The 25,416-nt window shown below is 48.0% G+C and overlaps 1 protein-coding gene across 2 annotated transcripts in view; it reads left to right on the top strand.

Annotated features, from left to right (window-relative positions):
- Window positions 1–14,558: 14,558 nt before the first annotated feature.
- Window positions 14,559–25,416, top strand: part of PAX2 (paired box 2) — a 158,353-nt gene continuing 147,495 nt past the window's right edge. Inside the window, exons 1-3 of one of the 2 annotated variants that reach the window (XM_070944927.1) lie at window positions 14,559–14,616; window positions 17,556–17,724; window positions 18,448–18,645. In XM_070944927.1, coding sequence (XP_070801028.1) covers window positions 14,574–14,616; window positions 17,556–17,724; window positions 18,448–18,645 — 410 coding nt within the window. In that variant the 5' untranslated portion in view covers window positions 14,559–14,573. The remainder of the gene's footprint in view (window positions 14,617–17,555; window positions 17,725–18,447; window positions 18,646–25,416) is intronic. The other variant, XM_070944926.1, reaches the window with a different exon arrangement.

Here is a 25,416-nt window from a genome sequence, read left to right on the forward strand (position 1 = left end):
AAAAAAGTCTTCAGGGCCCGGCGGAAGGTCCGGAGGTCCGGGATTAGTTGTATCCCTGGGGGTAGCTCATTCCAGAGGGCGGGTGCTAGATATATAGAGATAGATAGATAGATAGATAGATAGATAGATAGATAGATAGATAGATAGATATATCAGGACTCTCTATATATATTATATATCCATATATATAACCCGGTTGGGCTTATTATGTCTTATTTTGGGGGGGAAACAGGGCTAGGTACCCCAGGAAAAACAGGGTCTTATTTTCAGGGAAACACGTTAATTGGAGTTGAGACACTTTCAATCAAGGAAATGGGGTGAAGGCATTTGAGTATCCCAAACGCAATAATTTTTTTTGCCATTCTTAGTTAAGGCAAGCGTTCAACAACTACATCTTGGAGAGATACAGCAGAGGAGCAGGGAAACGTCTTAGGATGGGTGACAGGCTTTAAATCTTGCCAGATATTGCAAAAGGGATTATAGGGATTTCTATTTAAGGGGTACCCCCTTAAGAGGTCATTTATACAGATATTTTAAGGGATACCCCTTCAATAAGAGGTCGTTTACAGCAGTGGTGAGATCCAATTTTTTTTTTACTACCGTTCTGTGGGTGTGGCTTGGTGGGTGTGGCTTGGTGGGCATGGCAGGGGAAGGATACTGCAAAATCTCCATTCCCACCTCACTCTGGGCCAGCCAGAGGTGGTATTTGCTGGTTCTCCGAACTGCTCAAAATTTCCGCTACCGGTTCTCCAGAACCTGGTTTACAGACAACTGTTCCATCACCCGTCTTGGTCTCCTCCGGGAGAGATTTAAAAAAGGAGGGGGGACTCAGCACAGGATCTCTTCCCCTGGTGCTAACCCTTAATGCTAAAGGGGAGGGGGGGATGAAATTATATCACCTGGGAAGAGGTTTCTCCTGGAAATGCTCTGACAAGACAGTAGTGCTCCCAGTCAACAAAAAAAAAAGTGCCCCCTTTGGTCCATTTTAGATGCTGTCCTACTCAGATCCTGCTCTGGGTCCCTCAAGAAGTCCACCAAGCTTCTTCAAGCCTAGGAGTCCTATTGGATGCCATGGAACAGAGACAGTGGTGGAATTCAATTTTTTTTTTACTACTGAGGGCATGGTGTGGCTTGCTGGGCGTGGCAGGGGAAGGATACTGCGAAATCCCCATTCCCACCCCATTCCAGAGGAAGGATACTGCAAAATCCCCATTCCCACCCCATTCCAGGGGAAGGATACTGCAAAATCCCCATTTCCTCCCCACTCCAGGGAAAGGATACTGCAAAATCCCCATTCCCTCCCAACTCCAGGGGAAGGATATTGCAAAATCCCCATTCCCTCACCACTCCTAGGGGAAGGATACTGCAAAATCCACATTCCCTCCCCACTCCTGGGGGGAAAGATACTGCAAAATTCCCATTCCCACCGCACTCTGGGACCAGCCAGAGGTGGTATTTGCCGGTTCTTCCAACTACTCAAAATTTCCGCTACCGGTTCTCCAGGACTTGTCAGAACCTGCTGGATTTCACTCCTGAGCAGAGGGTGGAATTCGCTAGCTAAAGAGCCTTCTCAGATGAAAGTCCTGAGTTCTGACAGATAGGAGCCTACCAGGCAAGGATGTTTTCTGGGCATTGGCTGTGCACAAGCTGGGGAGCGTCCCTTTTGGTACTCCGCTCTACTTGGCTTTTGCTCTCTGAGCTCAGTGGAATGACAGCGGTTGATCTTCTATAGCTGGGAAGGGAAGACCTCTTCCCTTTCTCTCTTCCCCTTTTTCTGGTCTTCGCTCAACAATTGTAGTTCGGGTGGTTGCACCTGGATCTCCCAAGCCAGCAGAGCGAGGAGCCAGGGGAGGAGAACGAAAGGCTCCAGCTGATGTGCCGGGGCTGAGACCAGTGGGGAAGATGCACTGGGGCCTGGTTCACAGCTGTAGCAGGAAAGCAGGGGGAAAAAAAGGAGTTGGGTGAGCAGCTGATTATTTATGGCCTTAGAAAGGGGAGCATCCATCCCAGAGGTGAAATCCAGCAGGTTCTGACTGGTTCTGGAGAACCGGTAGCGGAAATTTTGAGCAGTTTGGAGAACAGGCAAATACCACCTCTGGCTGGCCCCAGAGTGGGGTGGGAATGGGGATTTTGCAGTATCCTTCCCCTGCCACGCCCACAAAGCCACACCCACAAAGCCACGCCCACAGAAACGGTAGTTAAAAAAAATTAGATTTCATCACTGATCCATCCCCAGAACAGCTACTATTTTCTGGACCGAAAAGTCCAGTCTCCAAGTAAGTCCAGCCTGCCCCAAACTCTCTGGTTCTCTGACTCAATCTCCTAGTGGATGGAGCGGTGCCAGGAGTTCAGTCTGAGCAGTGGGCAGGCGTCTGGGTTTAAGGAACCTTTGTCTTCTTCACTCAGAACACTTTGACTCTGCCGGCTTTGGATGGCATGGTGTGGAAGAAGGCACTTTTCCAATTTCCCCAGGCTACATTTTAGCTTCAGGTGTGAACCAAGGGTACACACACCTGCCTGGAAAGGAGATCTTTGTGGGGGAAAGGAGAAGGGGGCGAATTAAGAAGCAAAAGCTTCAGTTTTCAGCATGGGGAACAAGCCATTTCATGAAGGTCCCCAGAGAAGGTTTTCTTTTTCAGAGTTTTCCAGCACGAAGAAAAAGAAACTTGGGGGAAAAAAATCGGTTGCTTAGTCTAGTGACTATGGATTCGCTACTATATAGGCGTTTTAAAAAGTCAGTTTTAATCATTAGTGTGGTGCTTAATGTCTATTTCACCACTTACAAGGCTCTTAGTAAAAAAAAAAAATGTATATGAACCTGAAAAACCAAACCCCACCAAATACCACAGATTATGTGAGCATATTAAATATTGTACATATGGCATATTTGGGGATTTTAGACCATAGTCAGCTGATGGGCAGAAAGAAGCCCTCTGAACACTGCCCAGGGAAGAAAATATTTAATTCCAATAAATGTTTCCATGTAGGCTTCCCGCTCACAACATGAAAGAAGCCTTTCAGATAAAATAAAAAAATAACATATGCACTGTCCCGTTTGCAGTCCCCTCTGTTCTATTTCCCTTCTGTGCCTCTAAAAGATCTGCCCAAGTCGCTTTGCATCTGAGGTTTAAATAGGAAGATCAATAGAAAACAGTTGTAATGATCTAATTAATTATAGCAAAATTAAAAGCGAGTAGAAAATCAATCTCTGATGGTGTTGAAGATGGAATTAAATTGATAGTCCATCTGTTCACCTCCTAGACCGTATAAATTTGCAACCCAAGGACGGAGCTAATGGGATCAGGCTGCCGGGAATCTCTTCCGGTTTCACCCTCCACTCCCCCCCCCAACTCCATTCATTCTTTGAGTTCAAACTTGCAAAATCAGATCCCTTTCGCCGTTGTTTCTTCCCAAACTTGTATTTTTTTTCCTCCAGGTACCAACACCTCTGTCTCCCCCCTCTTCCTCCTTCCTTCCTTCCTTCCTTCCTTCCTCCCTCCCTCCCTCCCTCCCTCCCTCCCTCTCTCTTTCTCTTAGTCGAAACACTCGCCCTGCTGTGACTGCCTGAAAAACCCTGCCAGTACAACTAAGATAAATATTTTACAAGGCCTGGTTTTCTTCCCTGTTTATGAAGATTGGATAAACCACAAAAATTGTTGCCGGTTCTCCGCTATCCCACCCATTTTTAAAACAGGCCTCATCACGGATGAGAGAAAGAGACGAAGCAAGCAATAAATAAATAAATAAATAAAACGGGATGCTTTTCACTCCCCGATCCTAAATCCACTTTCTTGAAGGCATTTTTTTTCTCCCCCAGTGATGATTGGGAGATGCGGATTGAAACGCCCAGCTCAGCTTTTTTGCGGTGGTCCTGAGACTTCAACCCACACAATGGACGCGTCTTTTTTTTTTTTTTTTTTTAAAAAAAATAAAGATACCGGTTTAAAGGCATTAATAAATTTGTACCGCTCTTAATCGGGAGAAGAAGTGTGGGGAGTGGAAGGGACCACTGATAAGAAAGGAAAACACGGAATCCTCTGAGTAATGATTGGAGGAGGTTTGACTGAACGTTCGATTGAATTAAACGCAACGGTACCGCTCGCCCGTATGCAAATATTAGCTTCAAAGTACCGTGCCGGGGGGTGGGGGGGGGCTGAAGTCAACCGAGGGAGCCTTGGGGGAATGGCAGGAATGACCGTCCTGCCTAAAGATCTTTGCCGCTGCATTTGGTGCAGCTGACTGCCCAGGGAGGATGGGCAGGCTCTGGGTAGTAGGCAGGGGCTACTGTGGCAAACCCTTTGCTATACACGTACACCTCGGCCCACCCAGGGTACTACTCACCCTTTCCTCCAGGAAAGGGCTCTTCTGCCAGCTGAGCCACCCAGCAGGTGCCTGGTGACCTTCCAAGCGAGGAAAAAAAAAGGGAGGGGGGTGTTTCTTAAAAAAACAGCACCACAGGCTAAAGCAAAAGTAATGGCACTGGTTCATAACAGCAGCCTCTTTCCCCCGACGCCCCCCCCCCGCCCCGCTCCCTCCATCCCACCCCGCAGCCAACGTATCAGCCCTGCTACTCCAGCAGACCGCTTTATCTTTGCCCTCCCCTCCCCCCCCTCCTTACCCCTGGCGGCTTTGGCTTTCGCCTGTCGGCCCACAGGAAGGAGGCGAAAGCAGGCGGCTATTAGGGGGTTCTTCTCCTCCCCTCTTTTAGGGGTAAAAGAAAACGAAATGGGAGAGGGGGGAGGCTGCCAGAGCGTTATGAAATTAAGTAGAGCAGAAATGCCGCCTATATTCCCTTGGATAGAAATCCCCTTATCTAGGGGCGGGCGGGCAGCCAAGTCAGGTAGGGTAAGGGGGGTGCTATGGACCCCAAAAGTGGAAAGGCAAATCAGGGACACTGCCCCGCACTAAGCCCTCTGTAAAGAGAGGGGGAGGGATGGAGGTTAAGGAGGTGAGGAGCGTTATGAGAGCGAGAGAGGGATTTGGGTGCGTGGAGAACGAAAAGCGCCTCTAGATCGATTTTGCCTTCTTTTTTGTAACTGTAGGACTTGGGATGCTGTTTCTAATCCCCTTTCCCTTTCCCTTTCCCTTCCGCCTTTCTTTCTGCCTGAAGAAAAAGCTGCGTTTCCAGCTCCCGTGAGAAATTTTCCTTGGCCTTGAACGGCGACTGTAAGAGCTTTTCCGGTGGCTCTTAAATGGCAGCATTACGAGAGTCGCCGTAATTCTGGTTGTAGGCGCCAAAGAAAAGTTCTCTTTAGTTATTCAACAATACTTGTCCTCCCACCTTAAATATATATATATATATATATATATATATATATATTAAAAAAGGGGGTCTTCCAAAGACGTCTTCTTAATTTGACCGCTCGAACCCATTTCCAACAAAGTGGCCAGCGTTTTTTTTTGTTTTTTTTTTTCACGTTGAACCTCGTTCACCAATTTTGGCTGGACCAAAAAATAAGCAGTTCCAATGCTCTACTCCTCCCTTCCCTGTTTCATGCCCCCCCTCCCCCGAACTATGGAAAAAGCGTGCAAATCGCCACTGCACACGGGAGGTCACTGCACGGAAAGTTTTCCCAACGGTTCGAAAAGTCCAATTGATGAATCAACAACGAATCCGGCCGGCTGAACCAACTCATTCTGAGCAAATCCTGCCATCATTTAAAAAAAAAAAAAGAATTCAAGTTTCTTCCTCTTTGAGATAAAAGAGGAGCCCCCCCACCCCCATCACCGCCTCCAGTGAAGGGTTTCTTCCCAGCAGCTTACCCTGAACCCCGCTTGAACGAATTGTGGAGCAAAGTTTACCCAGGGCAGGCCGGCAGTCGTGAACTTCTGGAACCGGGAGAGCAGAGCCGGGTCTCGAGGCAGGGAAGTCGGCTCCCGCTTTTGCTACTTGCCGGCGTCCCTTGTTGGAGACGTGGCGAAGCCCCCGGCGGCTGCGGCTGCACGGAGCGAAGTCTGAAACGAAGCCGGGGAAACCGCACACACAGGACCCGAAGAACCCGGCGGGCGAGTGAGGGAGGGTTAGTGCCGGGGTGGTTCAGGCCGCCTCTCTCTCCCAGCTCCCCGGTCTTTCGTTTTCTCTCGCTTCTTAGTCGAGAAAGGAGCAGGCGGTGCGCCTGGAAGGGTCCTGGTGCCGCCGCCCGCATCCCCGCGTCCTTCCGCGCTCGCTTGATCCCCCCCAAGAAACTCTCGGAGCTTCGCTGGGATCGCCCCTGGCTCTCTTGTAAATCCCTAACCGAGGTGGAGGTGCCAGGCCTTGTATTGGTCCACAAGTTCTGTGGTTCCCCCCCCTCCACCTTTTCCACTTGCAATTAAGGTTGGCTCTACTCTAAGCTTTAACTAGGGGGATTCTCCTTGACCCTTTTTTTAAAATTATTTTTATTATGCGTGGTTTGATTGGGGAGTTGCACGACACAGGCATAAATAATAACTCAAGATCCCGAATCTAATCCATAAGCGTTTTATTAGATAATTGTTTTGGATACCCTGTCTATAATCCCAATTTTTGGAACATTTCTGAAGTTCACTTAACTGAAGAAAGTTTTGCTTGGCGGATTAGTTCTTGGCAGCACCAAGGCTCTTTTCCTGGAGCTGGATTTTAGTGCTTCGCTTCTCCCTTTGGCTCCTGATATTTTCTGGTTCCCCCCTTATTCATTCTCTCTCTCTCTCTCTCTCTCTCTCTCTCTCTCTCTCTCTCTCTCTCTCTCTCTCTCTCTCTCTCTCTCTTCCCCCCCCTCCCCCAATAACACTTCTTGCCAAAGTCAAGTGACTTGGACCATAACAGATTTAATTCTGAGATGTAGTGGTTTCCAGATTTTATACAAAGCAAGAACAATTTGTAACACAATGGTAATTGTCATTTAAGAAGGAAAATAAACTTTCTCTGGCTCTTCGGTCTCCTGGCCAATGCAAACTCATTGGGAGGCTTAACTTTGCAAGACAGAGAGTGGCTTTCCGTTTTGAATCTGGAAGGGAGGTCTTTTGCTATGACAAGTAAGGGCTTTGACAGTTTCCTGCTTAGACAAAGCAATGAATAAAGACAGTACTGGCCATTCTTTCGTAGGGATGAACTTCGTTGTCAAACGATAACTTTTACCACCTTCCTTTATGTTTTTTTTTTTTTTAGTAAAGAAGTGACTTCATTCTGTTGAAATAAATTGCCAATGTAATTGAAAAGAATGAAATTATTCATCAGATATTTTGAGAATGTGCTGGTTACATTTAAAACAAAGATACCGCAATCCTGAAAAGAAATCAAAAGATAAGAGTAGCAGGATTATTATTTTTTTCCTCCCTATTCGGGCAAATATTCTCATTCCCGGAAATTGTCCACATGAAATAAGGAAGACTTTAGAAAAGAGAAAAGAAAGGGAAAGAAAAAAGAAATAATTAATTATGCTACTTTCTTAGGAGATTAGGAAATTAAGTATAAGTAAGCTATGAAGTTGGTAGAGAAACTTTTTTTCCACTTGACTTCGGGGCGCTGCTTAGGTATAAGATAAAGGGAAGCTTTCTACCTTTTGAAACCTTTCCTTTAAGGGTGCGTGGTTTCAAAAATCCTCACCCCTTCCTTTAAACCCGGTTTATTCCTGAATTGTCCCAGAGAATTTTCCACAAACGGGCAAACTCGAGGCTGATTTTGCTGATCCACAGCACTTTTCCACACACCCAGATTGGTCTGAGTTTTATGGGGACCTTGCAGCCAGAGGCTATCAGGAACGATTTTGCTTGCGATGTCTGTGAATCCAAATGTTTGCAATAAATAAATAAATAAATAAATCCCCCCCCTCCCCAGGCTACGGAACGCCAACCTTGGATGAAAGGGTGGGAGGCTGGGAGGGAGAAATGATTTAGGGGAAAGTGGGGTGGGGGAATCTTTCATTACTGCTGATGAAAACGAGGCTTTACTAAGGTTTTAATTCATTAGTTGATTTTTTTTTTTTATGAAGAAAATGAGAGAAATCCAAACTATATCCAGTAGGGAGGAAATAGCGTAGAAGGCCTACTTTCCAACCAGCTGCCAGCGGCGCTGCCAAAAACCCAGAAGAAACATATTGTGGATGCTAGGAGGGCCGATTTATTTGTTGGATTTAAAAAAAAAAAGATTTGGGGCCTAATATACCTCCGTTTCTTCTCATTCGGACAGCTTCCTAACCATAAATAGACCTCATTTTCCCCCTCCTCCACAGCGAATCGAACCTAGTCCAAGCCGCCGTGACGAGTAACCCTTTTTCCAAGAGCAAGACTGGAAGCTTCTTCTGTTTCAGATGCTGTTTCATCCCACGAAGTGCGCACCTAAGTAGCTTCGGGCGCTATTCTCCTACAGACGTCTAAGCCATTTCTGAACTTTGGTTTGAAGTTGTGGCTCTCACTCCTCACCTCCCACCCCCCAAGTAAGCCGGCTGGCTTTTCTGGGGCAAAGACCGAGGCTCGGCGGGAGGAGACAGGCAGGCACCGCCGCGTGGGGCAGAGCTTCCCTTTTTTTTTTTCTTTCCCCTGCCAGGGGCGCATTTGGCCCTTAAGCAAAGCAAGCTGGTCGCTGGCTGGCTCTCTCTCTGGCTGGCTCGCTCGCTCTGCAGCTCCCCTCCTTAGTCTCCGACCTATTGTTGGCTTTCTCCCCCTCCTCTCAACTCAAACGAGGCTGTAAAAAGGTCTCCGGCTTGTCTGGGGTTGTTGTTGTTTTTTTTCTCTCTCTCCCCTAGCAAACGCGCTCTTGTCAAGAGAAGAGGTTAAAGTGCCGGTGCCCGAATAAAGAGCAGCGCACGTGAGCTTCTTAGCGTGGCAGGCAAACAAATGCAGCGAGGGGAAAAGCCAACCACTGCAGGAGGCCATCAGGCCGGGCCGGCCGCCCCCTTGCCTGCTTTTCCCTTTTCCCTCGGCTTGCTTAAGTGCCCAAGGAAAGCATCGCCCTCCTGGCGAGGACTGGAGGAAAAGAAAAAAAGAGGAGAAATTGTATGAAATTGCAGCGGGGCTCCAGATCGCAGACCAGAAGCCTCGTCGTCCCCCAAGGTGACGGGTGGGTGAGTGGGTGGAAGCAGAGAAGGAGGGGACGGATCTGGGCTTCAGGCCGACTGCAACGCCCTTGGTCTTAAAAAAACAAACAACACACAAACAAGTGCCTGCGCGACGCGGAAAAAGACGCGCGAGGGACATCCTTATCCATTAAGTTTGAAGCACTTGAGCCGGAACTATTTCTTCACGCTTGGAAGCGGAAGTGTCGGAGGGCCGCGCGTGGGCGTCGCTTGTGGAACCCTTGCACCGAGAGAGGCTCGCGTGGATTCCTCCCTCTCCCTTCCTCGGGCTGGGGCTCCCTTAGCACGGTTTAGGCGGTGGCCGGGGATGGAGGCCCGTCTCTTGATCGCCTTTTCCCCCGGGGGAGAGAGAGAGAAAAAAATCTTTTCCGCTGCCCTCTTCCTCTTTACTCCTAGTAGTAGTGGCACCTTCGGCCTACCCCAGGACGGTCCTGCTTTATTATGTCCCAAAGCCGGACTCTCTCTCTCTCTCTCCTCCCAAATTAGAGCGTCATCGGGGTTGCCACATAGCTATAGTGAAGGCGGCTCTTCTACCCCTCGGGTGTCTTTCCCCCACGTAGATTGCGTGGTGTAGTGATGGAGGACTGAGGAAAGAGAGAAAAGCCGATTTAACAACACGGGGAGGCAGGAAAAGGCACCCGCCTTGCATTTCCTTTGGTCTGAAAAGCATCCTTGGGCTTGTGTAAAATGCGGCAATCAAAGCTCCCTTATCAGGACAAGGCAATTAGTCGGCAGCAAAGGAGTCTTGCTGAATTAGCAAACCTATCTCGGTCCCCAAACATAACTGGGGGACTCAGAAAAGCAGGAACGGCCGAGAGGCACCTAGAAAGAAGCAATGAGCGGCTTGTTCTCTATCCCAGGTCAAAGGACGGGGGGGGGGGGGATGCAAGATTCTCCGGAAGGGAAGAGAAATCACATTGTCTGTAGAGTCCAGGGAGGGCTGAGAGTTCATATTAGTTGGGGCGCGGGCGGGGGGTGGGGGAGAGGATGAGATCAGTGAGTTCGCTTTGCTTGATCAGTTGGGGAGGGGAAGGGGGAGGGGAGGTAATGAAATCAATGCATAGATTGCTATCTTCCCCAACCTCCCAAAAGTTAGTTTATTCCCCCTCCCCACTTCTCCAAATTTCCGCAGAGACGCGGGTGCCGCTTTTGAAGTGTAAATGCTCCGCGTTGGAAGGTGTGGGGGTGGGGTGGGGGGAGAGAATGAATAAGCGGGGGCAGGAGAGACCCTCTTTGAAAAAAAAAATGAGAAAGAAGATTCATTTAAAGTAAAACTAGCGGGAGCAGCCAAGCTTGACCCAGCCGCGAGTTGGGCTCGGGGAGTTTTCCGAAAGATAACAGAGGAAGGGAGGGGGAGGGGGAGCGGGGGGGGAGGGAATTCTTTATAGTGATTGAAATCCCTTCGTTCCATCTCTTTGGAGGTAGCTAGAAGGAAGGGGAGAGCCAGGAGAAGCGAGTTCAGGGATCCTGCTGGAGGAATTAGCATCCTCGTCGCTCTCTCTCTCTCTGTCACACACACACACACAGAGCCGCCCTCGGGCTGATAGAAATTGTTGGGTAGATTTGACTGTTGACAAAGCAATTCCTCCAGGAAGTCCTGCTCAGGAAGAGGTGATAATTTGGGGAGGGGAGCCGAGATTAGAGGCTCCCAAGAGGGGGTGGGCTATTGACACAAGAGACTTGTATCCTTGTCCACCAACAGAGAGATGGCATCCCGACAAAGACGCTTCCAAAGCCGTCTCTCTTTTTTTATTATTTTGTGTGTGTTTTTTCAATCTCAAGATGGATCGCTTTTGATAAAGGTGTAACCGGGTTTAAATTTTATGAAAATAACTTCCAGAGGGTTTCAACCATTTTAGCCAAAGCAGCTCACCAAGTTTGCTTTGATTCCCTCTTCAAAATCCAACTTTCCTTAAAAGAAGCTTGCCCCATACCACGAGGCGCTTTTCGACCCATTTCCTTTTTTTTTTTTTTGGCCTAAGGAAGAACCGCCCGAGAGGTTCTTTCAGAGCGACTGCCATCAACGTATATTTGGGGCTAAAGCGGGGTTGACTCGGGAACGGAAAGCAACTCGGCCAAAGGTCCCCGGGCAAGAGGCCCGATGTGGGGCAGCCGAGACAGGAGGCAGAGACCGCGCTGGCGCTTGGGACTGAGGTTGCTCGGCTGAGAACCAGAAGCAATTGCCGGAGTTCAGTGGCAGGACGTTGTTGGGGATTTTGGCTAAGATCAAGTCCTGACGGCCCAGGGATTTCCCGGTAGACTGCGAAAGGCTCTGCCCGGTGGGGGTGGGGGTGGGAGCAGGAATAAACTGAAGTGACCGATTAATTTCATTTTCTGGCACAGCTCAGCCGAGAACAGGGACCTTGAAAGAGATCTCGGGTTGGGCAGATCTCAAAGAGTGTGATTGTGTTTGGTGCCTCGCTCAAATACCAAACTCCTAAAAAGAAGGGGGAAGAAAAAAGATGACTCCGCTTCGGGAGGGGAGCGGTGGGATTATCAAAGCTCCAGGACTGAAGATTCATTTAGAGCCCGGTTTTTAGTTTGAAACTTTTCCCGAAATCTTAAGGAGAAGTAGCAAACCGCCCAACGCCCTCTGTAGGTGCCGCTTGGAACAATCTCCGGTTGCCCCCAAAAACTTAGCGGAGTGGAGGAAACCTTCCGTCCACCTGCGTCCGGGATAGGGTCCCTCCCCCCGCCCGCCCCACACACCCCTCTGCTCCCTCCGGATTCCAGCTCCGCCCCGACCCCCGGAGGAGGGAGAATTCTTTCACCGACCTACCACTTCGGCTGCCGCTGCAACTGCGCCGGGGCCAAGCAAGCAAGCAAGCAAGGCGGGTTGAAGGGTTTTTGGGTGGAGGGAGGTCAGAGAAACGTGTCCTCTGTGCGCGTGTGAATAGGTGGACTTGTGTGATACCCTACTAAGCAGGTATATACAAAAGTATGAAGGCTATTGCTTAATGCATTGTAAGCCGCCCTGAGTCTCCGGAGAAGGGCGGCATATAAATCGAACTAATAAATAAATAAATACGATTCCCGTGAAAGGCTTTCCTGTGGCCAATGTCAAAACAGGAGAACCGTTTCCGCCACCCGCCTCTGCGTCTCTCTCATCCCTGTAAATGGCCCGCTTGATCCGAGCTCAAGGGCCATTGCGTTGAGACCGGCCCAGTCTCTCTCTCTCTCTCTCTCACACACACACACAGCCGGGTAGGACAGAATAACATAACAACCAGCCGTGGCGCAGGGGCGAAAGGATCATTGGCGGCGGCGGTGGCATTTCGCCACGCACGCTCTGCTTGAAAGGCAGCCTGCCTAGCTGTCGGAGCCTATAAGGGCCCCCGAAGTGGGCAAGGCAGAGAGAGACAGAGGGAAGTGTCACTCTGATTGATGTCATCCCGAGAAATATTCCACGCGAAGAGGCGCGCAGCTGGTTGTGAACCCGAGACTTTCGGCTGGCGAAGTGGGGGCAAGGCAGGAAGATCTAAGCAAAAGTGGGGAGTGGGGGGGGGAAGCTGAGTTTTAATTTCGCCAACCGCCACTACCCGTTACCTGAAAAAGGACGAAAAACCCGCGTTTTGAGGAGAGCAAATGGGCAGGGAGGTTTCTTGATTTGCCGCAGGCTCCTGGCTCTCCCCCCTCCCTCCCCTTTTCGTTTCCTGAACATTTCTCAGAAGTGGGGGGGAAAAAAACACTTTTAACTTCGTTTCGAAATCGATAGGAAATCTCTTTTATGCACAGTAAACGTAAACAACAACAACAACAACAACAACAAAAATACAAACTTATTCCTGGAGACAGTTTGAAAAACCGCAAAAAATAAATAAGCGGGGTTAAAGTCCTGTTCTTTGGCAGAATGAAATCGAAATGCAGGCGAAGCGTGCGAGCGTTTTAATGCATTTCCTTAAGAAAAAAATCTGGGTGGTCGAAATACGCATTGACGGATAGAATCCCCCACCCCACCCCCACCCCCTTCTATGGAGCGTCCAGCTAAATGGGACTTACTTGGGCTTGGTACTACAATAGAAAGTCCCCGAGAGTAGGGGTTCCTTCCCCTCCTTCCTCTCCCCTTCGGACCAGCTCGGCGCGCCACAACCGGCAGCCGCTAAGGCCGGGCACCTTGAAGCCGATCGTTCCCTTGCTCGGAAGGAAAATTCGGCCTGTGTAGCCGATCCGCAGCCGCCTCCTTCCTCTCAAGGTGAGTCTGGGGAGGGGGGGACGGGGACGACTTCCAAGAAGGCCCGCTTTCCAACGGCGCCGTTGGCGGAGGTCGTGGCGGTTTCTTTCTCGCGGAGCGTGTAAAAGACGCACCTCGGGAGCGGAGCAACCGGCCGGCCTGTGTCTACGGCGCGCTCCGGCCAGGGCTCTTGGTGGAGAGGACCTCGCTTCCCAAGCTTCTTTCTTTCGGACGCGACCTTCTGACGGCAAGAAGGCCTGGCGGATGGGGAAGGCGCGATGATGGCGGCCGGAGGATCGGAGTTTACCGCCACGCACACACGCCAAGGTGGCGGGGAAGGTCCCGCCGCCACCGCCGCGGGCGTCTGAGAGATAGAAGCGCCCGTTCCCGGCCTCCCCCCCCTCCCACAGCCCCCCACCCACCCAAAAAAGGCCAACCAAGTAGCGAGGCGAGAGGCAGGCGTCCCGGAGCAACCAGGTGTTCTCGGGGCTGTCCAGGAGCAGGATGGGCGGATGCCACGGCCCCCGAGACCCGAGCATGCCTCGCGGGGGGACGGCTGGAGGATCGCCGGGGCCGAGCCAGGGAGCCACTGGCCGGGGATGGGGCGCTGCGCTTTGGCGAATCCGCGAGTGTTGGAATCTACTGCCTTTGTCTGACAAGTCATCCATCTCCCGGCCGGGCGCGCGGGGGAGGGAGGGAAGGAGGGAGGGAGGGAGGGTGGAGGTGTGTGTGTGTGTGTATGTGTGTGGACGAGGGGGGAGCCGGGTGCGATCTGGAGGGGGCTTTGCCGCTTTTAGAGAGACGGGCACTGGCGGCGGCAGCTCCATTCTCCAGGCAAAGCTCGTGGCAAGCACATCCCCACCTTGGCGCAAATCCGCCAGGAAGGCAAAGAGGGGGAGGAGGAGGAGGAGGAGGAAGAGGAGGAGGAGGCAAAAGTCTGGCCGGAGCAGAAGGAGTCCTCCACCGTCGCCAAGGAACCTGGAGCTACAGAGGCGGAGAAGGCTGCCTGGGGAGGGAAGCGCCCGCGTGCCCGGACTGGCCGCAGCGCGCCAACTTCAGCTTAAACCGACCCGGCCCGGGAAGGAGAGCCGCCAACGCCGCCACCGCCTTACAAGGGACCCCGCCATGCCTTGCTTCGGCCCCCCCTTAGCCAACCAGGCAGGGATCGTGTGAAGGCTGCAGCGGGCATAACTTCCCCTCGCTCGCCAGCTCGCACGGCCAGCAGCGGGCGGAGGGCAAGGAAGCTCCCCGCGGCCCGCCGGCCGGGCATCCAACGGCTTGTTCTCCTAATTCTCCCCCAAGTCCTGAAGTCGAACCTCCGAGGCGAAACGGCGGCTTCAGCCGACTTCTTCCCTTTCCTCTGCCTCCCCATGGATATGCACTGCAAAGCAGACCCCTTCTCCGCGATGCACCGTGAGTACCGGCCGCAGCCTTCCTTTCCCCTGCCCGGCGGCTGTCTCCTCGATCCCGCTTGCCCCAGTAGAAAGTTCGGGTTTTTTTTTCCCCGTTTCCCACGGTCTCCCTGCTGAGGCCCCGACCGCCCCGCCGAGGTGAAAGCCGCTCGCCTCTTGGATCTGCCAGAAAGGCAGTGAGAAGGACTCGGGAAGTCCCGGTTCTGAAACCGGCGCGGCTCCTTCACAAATTCCCCCGGGAAGTCTTGGTCCCGGAGAGGCCTCCGGGAATGCCCGCGGCAAGGCTCCGGCGTGCGGGCAAAGTCGAAGGGGCAGCTTCGCTGCTTCCTCGACCTTTCCCTTCGCTACTCCGAAGGGTGCCCCGGCGGAGGAACAAATGGCGATTTATATACCTTTATTTCTTTGGGGGGGGGGTTAAAAAAACACCCGTATTTCAAGGTCGAAAATATTAACGATGCTGCGTTTATGGAAATTTTGGTGCGTGGCCGATTTTGCTTCTGATTCGGATTTTTCCCTGCAGTTTTAAAACTCGTACAATGCAGGAATTATGTTGATTCGTAAAGAAATAAAAGATGCGAGGGCAAAAACGGGTGGAAAATCCAGAATCTCCGTCACGCTGGTTCCCTCCCCCCCCCCACGCATTACTGTATTAAAAAAACCAAAAAAAATCAAAGAGAATCAATCTCGGGTTTTGAACTTTGAAATAAAAAATAGAATAGGCGATTGCACACAAAGGTTAAGTAGTATATAACCAAGCTAACTTTCTACACCCTTGGCTTTTACTTCGCCTTAGCTAACCACAGGCTTATAAAGAAACGAAAAATGAATCTGTTAAAATTAATATATATATAGAGAGAGAGAGATTGGAAAAACTGGGAGGACGTTATCGACCAACAAAATGCATTTTTTCAAAAACGTTGGGAAGCTTTATTTTTCTGAAATTTTCCATGATTTTTTTTTTTTAAAAAGATTATGTACAATGACTCACCTTGCTTCATGTCTTGTTCATCACTTAAGGAACAAAACTGACTAGTTCTAGATTTAATTCAGTGGGAAACGAGATCAGATTTGCAGACCGATTTTCAGGTTGGAGCCACCAGTTAAAACTAAAAAACAGTGACTCATTATCTTTACCACCTTCTACCATTTCTTTTTTTCCCCTAATGGAGGAATTTTGCTTCCCATGAAGTATATATCTTGCATTCGATACAATGAAAAGTCAGGAACAAGAAATAGGGTTGGAAACCAAAGAAAATGAACTCTGCAAGGTGCAACTACTCTGGGTTAGGAAGAAGCAGGTGCAATCCTCTGAATTATTAATTCCTTTTTTTTTTTTTGCATCTGTTGCCTTTTAATACTCTGTAATGTGAGTTATCAAAGGTGCTTTGAATTATTCAGAATTTGAGGTCTTGGGAGAAATTGCTTGCCGGCTTGTAACTTTAGAGGCAACATCTGCAAAAGGTGAATCAGATAAATGAAGGAAATAAGCAGATACTTCGAGGGGGGGGGGAGAAGGAGGCAAGGAAGGCGATCCGAAACTCCCACCGACTTCCACTTCTCTGACACGGAGCACAGAACCGTGGCAGTCGATGAGGGGCGAAACACATTCGTGTTTCCAGTACAGGCTGATAAATAGCTACCAAGCGGACGTAACGGAGGACGGTTCAAACATCCTTGAACGGCTGTCTCTAGAAAGGAGAGGGAAAAAACTTAATTTGCCAAAGGATTGGGATCGATAGAGGGCAAGAAGAGTTTCCACTAAGTTCAGAGACCATAAGTCAGTATCACAAAGGGGGGGGGGAAGGAGGGAGAGAGAGAGACTGGCAAAAAATGCAAACAGGTCATTTTTCCAGCCAGCCTCCAAATCCGCTTCAATTGCTCCCGTCGGGTAGAAAAGAAGCCTAGGTGGGTTTGTCTACGGGAAGGTTGGAGTGGTCGACGAGGTTTCTCTTGGTATCCACCTGCTTGGCCCTCTTCTCGTAGCCATTAAGATCTCTGGAGATCGAAACCGCCCTTGGGACCCGTTTCCCTTCCAGAGCAGCAGCAGAAGCGCTGTAGATTTCATTCGAGGAGGAGATCAGCCGAAATGGAGGTCGCGAGGTTAACTGGGTTGAATAATCAAAAGCGAAGAAACGGAGAACAGAAGAGACTCCGCTTCTCAGTTAGCTGGGCGGGGAGTAAAGTCGGATTTAAAAATCGCCTTCCTTGAAATCCTTTGCTTCTCCGCCTTCAAATCCTACTAGATTTTAGGCTTAAACGATCGAAAGAGGGTTGAGGGGTTGTCCGAAGAGGCTGTTTTAAAAAATGTTTGAAAAAGACTTTTTTTAAAAATAAAAATAATACTAATAATAATAAAACGAAATCAAACCATCCGCCGGCGTTGGTTGGTTTCAATATCTGGAGAAAAAAAAAAATTCCCCGGGAAACGAGAAGGTAAATAAGAAGTCCTATTAACAGCAACAAGAGCAGTTAGTAGTAGTATCAGCAGCTGGTGGGAAAAAAAAGCATTTAGGAAATAACCAGAAATGTCATTCACGGGGGGAAAAACGAGTCTTTGGATTTCGGGTTTTTTTTTTTTTTTTTTTTTTTTGAGAGGGTCGCTTCCCTCGAGGGGCGCGGGTCCCACTTGGCAGCCTCAGTCTCGCCCGGCTTCTTGCTGGGCACTTGGGGGGCAGGAAGGTCGAGGAGAAGGAAAAGCGCCCCCCACACCAGACTGGAAAGAGGGTCTTTGCGTCAAGCGGCAAAGAGACTTTGTCCCCCCCCCATCTTGGTCCCAGAACTGCTGGCAGAGTGACCCCCCCCAAAAAAATAAACACAACCCCAATCCGGCTTCCAGCTCGGCCGAACTGCCCCGACTAATGCCTTTCTCTCGTCTTTTTTTTTCCCCCTTTCCCCTTCCCCGCTCGCCTGCTTTTCTGTCTTTCCGTTCTCTCTCCCCAGCAGGGCACGGGGGTGTCAACCAGCTCGGGGGGGTGTTTGTAAACGGCAGGCCCCTACCGGACGTGGTGCGGCAGAGGATCGTGGAGCTGGCTCACCAGGGCGTGCGGCCTTGCGACATCTCCCGGCAGCTCCGGGTCAGCCACGGCTGTGTCAGCAAGATCCTGGGCAGGTATGAGCGGGCGGCGGGGGCGAGAAGGGAGGAGGTGGGGGGGGAGGTCTGCTGCTCGGCTGCCCCTCGGGGTCCCTCGCCCTGCCCGGGCCCGGCGAGCCCCCCCCCCAACCACCACCACCCCGCTCCTTCCTGCCGCTTTCTTTTGTCTGGCCTGTCTCGACACAGGGACCTGCGGTGGGTTCGCAAAGAGGGGGAAAAGCCCGACGAGCCCGGGGACAAACCGAGCGCCGCCCTGCTTGCGGTGAGACCAGCCGGCAAGCATCCCCTCCCCGCCTCCCAGCTAAGCCAGGCCGGGCCCTGCTTTCTCTCCAGCCGCAGGTCAGCAGGAACCCGGCCGCAGCGCCGCCGCCGCCGCCGCCGCCGCCAGAGAGCTCAGCTAGGATGGGAGTGGGGAGCCGCCAAAAGGAGACCGACGGCCCGGGGGGGCAGAGCCCGAGCCCGAGGCCGGAGAAGAAGAGTCCCCCCCTCGAAGGCCAAGCGGCCTTCTCTGACCTCGGGGTCCCTTTCCGGCCTGTCTCAGCCTCTTGGGCCCTTACTTAGGGCCTAGCCGGCCTGGCCAAGGCGAGAGAGGCGGGGGAGCCGGGCCTTCAAAGCGTGGCCCGGGCAGAAAAGCGGGCGGGTCGGCGAGGTGCTGGCGGGGCTGCGGCGGGGAACCGAGGTGCGGCGATGGGAGCGCCACCTGAGCCCGGCCTCTTGCCTCCCCCCTTCCTCCCCCCACAGGTATTACGAGACCGGGAGCATCAAACCGGGCGTGATCGGTGGCTCCAAGCCCAAGGTGGCTACCCCGAAAGTGGTGGATAAAATCGCCGAGTACAAAAGGCAGAACCCCACCATGTTCGCCTGGGAGATTCGCGACCGGCTCCTGGCGGAGGGCATCTGTGACAACGACACCGTCCCCAGCGTCTCCTCCATCAACCGGTAAGTCGCCCACCTTTGGGCACTCCTGCAGGACGCTCCATCCAGACAGGGCTACAACCCTCCCACCCCATCCCATGCTCTTGGGAGCGAAGTTCTTGCCACCCCGAGAAAGGCGAAGGGCGGGCATAGGAGGAGCCCTGGGGTGAAAGCCGAGCAGGGATGCCCAAACTGGCCAAGGTGGGTGGTAGGGTGAATTCCTCCTTGGTGATTTCCTCCTCTGGGCAGAGTACGGAGAACGTCTGTGGGGCTTTGGGGGGGACAGGCGGGCAAGGAGGACAAAGAATTGGGGTGGCTGCCTGCATGGCACTGCCGCTCGCTCGAGGCCCCTGTGCTGTGACTGTTGGTGGAGGTCTGCAAGGGGACAGAACCATCGCTGGTTGCTTGCTTGCTTTGACTGTCTGAATCTCTGAGCATTCACTCTCTCCATCCGATCGCTTCTGCCTGTCTAGGATCTCCGATGCAAAAATCCTTCTTGAACCAAAGCCTTGGGGGTGGGTCTGCTCCTCCTCTATAGGATTTGGCCAGGCCTGCATCCACACAGCTTCCCCAACCTTCACTGGGGCTGAAACACATGCCTGGGACTGATCCAGGCAACGGGGCCCGTAATTTAGATTTCCATGTGCTTTACAAGGTGATGCTGAGAAAGGAATTGTGCCACCTGTGCCAGGCAGATGTACAAAAACGCCCCGTGGAAAGAGCAGAGTAGTGCTCTGGTCTGTTCTGTGCACTGGTCTGGAAGAGAAACAGACGGGGTTGGGGGGGGGAGAAGAGGCACAGAATGGTTCTTTGGACAGACACATAATTAACGATGCTTGAAAAGTGGGAGATGTCACCTATCTATAACCCATTCTCACAAATGCTGAGCTGTCACTAATTACAAATGAACAAATGCAGGGCTGTATATTTGTTTTGGGCTTTTACATTTAGCACTTTTCGTGGAGAGCAAACGTTCCCAAAGCTTTTTTTAAAGCAGCTAGGAACAACCTATAACCATCTACAATGGATTATCTTTTTCGGAATACATAAACTGAGATTTGGGTACCTTCAGAGCAGTGAATTATGGAATGAGCAGCTGCTGCGAGTATGCCATATTATAAATCTCTGTGTCAGAAAAAAAAAGTGGCCCTATAAAGATATTTCGATTCAGACAGACACGACAGCCGACACTTCCATTTCAACAGCTGTTTAGTTCAATAGTTATATAATAGTAAATTCAGCACTTTTTAAAAGAACGAAGCCCATGTGCATCAAAAGTATAGAAACCGTGGTGTCTTTATGTAAAAAAGATTGTTCTTTGTTCTTACAAATAATAGACGTTTTGTAAACTGGCAACCTCGGTGGCTTTTTATACAGTAGTTTAGGGGGGGCAAATGATGTGGGAATAATCCCAAATCATCTGAAAATAACAGGTGAAATGAGCAAGGGAGCCTCCCTTGGCGAAAAAGAGATGCCTCCCCAATAGGATGGCCCCTGGTAATATATGGCTATGTTATCCCACCAAATTATCCCAGTGTGTGCTATCAATATTAAAATAGCCATTAGGTTATGAACGGGAGTAAGTTCAGACTGGCTGACTGATTATGCACCTTCCTTAAAGAGGCTCCACCTGTCTCAGAGATGGAAATAATGGGAGTAGCATGGCGAGCCGCTTGCGAAGCAGCTGTAAGGAGCTGGAAAAAGAGAGAAATGTAGGTTGGGGAAGGGGGTGCGGGTGGGGGGCTCAAGGCCTCAGAACTAGGCTTCTGGTAAAAAAAAAAGGAGATGCCACTTCTCAAATGTTTTCCTGGACTACTGCAGCAAAAATGAAGAGCCACCTCAGGGATCTGCTTGGGTGGCAAAAGTGTCCTGGGTTGTGGAGAGGTTGGCGGCGGGGGGGGGGGGACCGAGTAATTTATCCTCTCTCCAGGAGTGACACCCTAGCATCATACCCTAGTGTAGTAAAGACCACATTCGGTACAGTGTGAGAATCCTCTGCTGTCACTGAGATAATTATTTTAAATCAAAGGATAGATATTTATCTGTGTCAGATAGTCTTGCATGGATCTGTACTGTTAACGTTTCATGGCTCGGTCATTGTATGTTTATCTCTATAAAGATGCTAGCTTGCCTTTAAAAATGTTGACTAGAGTGGCAATTCACTGGAATAGCAAGAATTTTCCAGATAAACTGCAGCAGCCCAACATCAGGCATGCGGAAACATAAAAAGTAAATACCACAAATTGTTCCTTATAAGCCCAAGGCAGCCATCAAGAATCAGGATTCAATTGGTCTCAGAGTTAAGCCTTTGACTTTTCCACCCATGGCCTAATCTATCCCTGAATATGAGGTAAATATGCCACATTGGGCAGTGTTTTTGTCCTTAAATCTAAGCCAGTGTTTCTTAGGGATACTAGAATCAATATTGGAAGTTTCTGAAATTAAACTAGGAAGAAGATAGTATTTATATAGTCTTGATAATTATAAAGCTGATTTTGGTGAAATCAAAATGTCGTGGTGTGTGTATTTCCTTGATCTCTGCAATCGATAAAAGAAATTGCTCAATTTCTCATGACAGAAAACACAACTCCTGAAATTATATTGTTGGAAATTAAAAAGAAATAAATAGATTTCTCCCTTGGTAAATATTAGCATTAGGGCCAATAATTATTTTATACCCTGCATATACCATGTAGACTTATAAACAAAGGGATTATTATAGAAAAACATTTAAAAAATTATTGTTTTCATCTTGCCTGAAAATTTATTTTGGATATTTAATTATCTCTTTTTCCTTTCCTAATTCTCAAATACTAAAATAGAGTTATATAAAGAATAATGGTAAATTGATATGTCAGTACTGAGTTTTACATTCAGTGCCTTGAATCTCATAAACAATATGACATTCTGAATTATTACTCTTAATGTTTGCCTCCAACTTCACTGTAATCTTGTTTTCATATACTTTCTGGATTTAAAAGTTATGTGAATAGAACTGATGACCCAGAGAAGTGGTAGTTTGCTTTTTGCTAGATGTTTTAAAGCCCAGAATCTGGTATGCTTTAATGTGGACTCCTTCACTAAGTAGATGGTTAGATTCAGTGATTTAAATGGCACAGAAATTTAAATTAAACATTAAATACTGATGTACTACTACTTCAAGTTGTCACTAATATGGCTACATTACAATAGGGTATGTTAAAGGAGAAGTTTCCAACATTGCCCCGCACCATTAAAAGAACTATTATTTGGTTTTGCTCCTTTAGTACTTTTATTTCTCCTTCCCTCCTTCCTTTTCTTTCAAAGGGGAAAAAAATGCAAAATTGGCTAAGATGCTTCCTTTGATCCCGTTCCTATTTGTCTAGATACAATGTAATTTCTTTGACAATCAGTGCTCCAAGTATCCCTGGCCACTTTATTCTCTCTGCTGCATACCTGACAGTTTCTTTGTCAACTTTGTTCCTTATTTTTGAAGCAGTGGATGGAGAGTTAAATAAATGCAATTAATGAGATATGTATGGAAAAAGATTGAGCTCTGGTCAAATTAGTCTAACTGGAGGCACTGACATAGGAATATCACATAGCAAACACTTAAAACATGGACGTGTCCTTCTATAAAGAAGTTAAGAATATTCAGACCTTTTTATCTTAATAATAATAATAATAATTAATTTTATCTTAAGAGAGACGGGAATTTTCTGATGTTGCAAAAATGTAGTTGCATGTGTGTTTTATCAAATGATGCATCAGGATACTTGGGGGAAGAATCAGTTTTCTGAAAAGGGCAGCTACTGGTGATTAATAGGATAAAATTCCCTCATACCTTAATTGTTTGTCAAACTAGGTGGTAAATTACAGTATAGCAAAAGGAGGCAGATTTTATTGTTACACAGGCAGTATGACACAAACAGATCATCCAAAGAATTTCAGCCCTAGAGATTAGAAATAGCCAGAATGTCATTCAAGTGCTTTAAACAGCGGGAACACTAATTTATAGAGGTTATGTGTAGATTTTCAATATCTTTATAATTTTTTCTGAGTGAATGAATTTCTCACACTCGGAGGTCTTTCGTCTTGTTTCACTGCAGCTATTTATATGATTCTTAAGATCTATCCCCATCTGTCTTCTTCTGACCTTCTAAACAATGGTTTGTTTGGCCATTTTGAAAAGTATAAGGATACCTTAAGCAAGAATAGGGCAGAATGATTGCAGGTGGCATCGCAGGTGGCTGATTTTCTGGAGCTGTGGAAGTTTAAAAAATTGTGCTTTAATTCAGTCTCTTATGTATTCTTGTGTACTGCTAGGAAGGAGAAAAAGTCTGTCTGCAATTTCCCACTTTAAGAATGAAAGTATTTGGCCTGGATATGATCTCTTTATAGAAGCGTTTGGTTGCTATTCTTCCTGTAGGAAATTTTGCATGGCTACCCCTGATTCAAGTAGAGTTACACACTTCTGAACTATATCCTGTAATTTGGCTTTTAATGGTTAGTTTAATTTGTAGTAAAAAATGGAACCCTTATCTTTTTTTTTTGCAGATTATATTTCTATAAAAAGCACAGGAGTAGGCATAATAATATTCATGTAACTACTTTGAAATCTGTTTATTCCTATGTGCATCTGTATCATTCAACATTTGTTCCTTCATAGAATCCAGTACAGCTATTTCATTATCACCAAAACCCTGTAACGAATTTCCCTAAAGAGGGGAGATACAAATTTGCTTAAAAACTAGCCAAAATACTCCTTTTCTTCGCATCTTCTTTAGAACATTTCTGACCTACGGTAGAATGAAACTTATGTGGCAATTGTAAGTGATCCATAGGAAAGTAATATGGAATGTTTTTGGTCTGATGCAAGAAAGAAATGTCTTTTTTTTTTCTAAAACGGTATTTCTATTGTCTTAAATTAGAGGTGGCAATCTATGCAAGATTTTCCTTTCCTTTCCTTCCCTTCCCTTCCCTTCCCTTCCCTTCCCTTCCCTTCCCTTCCCTTCCCCCTTCCCCCTTCCCCCTTCCCCCTTTCCCCTTTCCTTTCCTTTCCCTCTTTTCTTAGCTCCAGGAGCTCTTTTCAATCACATTGCTGAAGTTGAATTTCAGCTGTGTAGTTACTGAAAATTATTACGAAACAGTTCCTTGGAAATTTGAGAAAGAAAACGCAAGAGGTGTAGTGGCTAATAAATGTGGTAGACTTAACAAAGATTAAAAAGAGCAACAAAACCCACTTAGTCTGGGCCTAACTCTCCCCAAAGAAAACATCCATTCCTACCAGTGAACCTGCTTCCACTTCACAAAATTGTTTTGCCATTTTAGTCCTCTCCCATCTAAAGTAAACATTAAGTGTAACCCTTCCAGATACCAAAACGTTGCCCATTCTATGATAGTTTGACTACATGAAAAAAAATAATATGACTATTTCTAAAAGTAACAGACTGATTATGGCATATGGCATTATTTACTATTTAATTGTTAACCAATAAGTAAAGATACACTGAAGCACATTATTGTCAGTATTAGCATTTTCAATCATCCTGTTCGTGTACAACACTTTTGTGTTAAATCCCATTATGTCAAAATCACTGTTTATTGCCTGCCTATGTAGCACCCCAGGGCTGGCCAAAAACTCTTCAGACTCTCGACGCAGATGTATGTAAGGCTAAATACATGGGTAGATAATGCCATTGATTTGGTGTGATAGATTATAAAATAACATATCTGCAAATTTACTTATAGAAGTCTATTACTAGAAATTATTAGTGACTTTAGAGAATGATTTTCATTTTACTAGCAACCGACTAAGAGGCTTCCACAGCAGTTCTTATCTCTGTGGCCTCAGAAGTAAATGCCTCTGAATTCAATAGGATTTCTTGTTAAATAATCATAAATTGCAGTTTTGCTCATAAATGTCTTGATTATGTAGCCTTTATTAATGAGGAATCCAAAGAGCAATGGAATAATTCATTTTGTAGAATCAGCTAAATTATAATTAGTGATGTAGCTTTTCATAATTTACAAACCTCGTCTTCAAATTAGCTATTAAACCAAAGGATGCTTTCACTGCATCCTTTACCATTAAAACCTTGGAATAGATGCTTATGAAAGGATCAAGGCGTCCTACTGGATCAAAGCAGAAAATCTATCACTTCTGGTTCAAATGCTGAAAATAACAATTGCAGTGACATGCTGATGAAATCCTAGATTTCACGAATAGCAGTATAATGTGAATCTGGCATTAGCCCCGTCATATACGTCCAATTCAGCAGTATAGCTTAAGCAGGATATCAACTAACTTGAGCACTTTCAAAAGTGACCAACCGGCATGCCATGGCATGGGGAAAAATGTTTGTGATGCATTACTGAAAACAACACAATAAATAAACCCTGAAGGTTGTCAGACAGGAAATGGCTGCTTAGTGTTCTTTATGGCAAGGAAGTGGTTTCACCTTAAAATTAGGTAAACCATCTTAATGCCTCATGAGATGCAGTTTTATGTTCATCTAAGATGCTTAAGGAGAATCTAGACAGCCAATTGTTACAGCTGTTGTCATGTGCAGTTGGTTGAAATAGCTTGAGGAGTGCTATCCCTTAATTGTCACCTTTTGAGAGCAACAGAGAGTAATACATAGAATGAGAGCTAGTCACAAATATTTAAAAACTTTCATATTCCCTAGTTTACCTGTGAATGCTTTCAGTTACATAAGGTAAAGGTAAAGGTTCCCCTCGCACATATGTGCTAGTCGTTCCCGACTCTAGGGGGTGGTGCTCATCTCCGTTTCAAAGCCAAAGAGCAGGCGCTGT

The sequence above is a fragment of the Pituophis catenifer genome, unplaced genomic scaffold (genome assembly GCF_029215685.1).
Source record: "Pituophis catenifer annectens isolate HBS135680 unplaced genomic scaffold, rPitCat1.0.hap2 SCAF_6, whole genome shotgun sequence".
NCBI lineage: Eukaryota > Metazoa > Chordata > Lepidosauria > Squamata > Colubridae > Pituophis > Pituophis catenifer.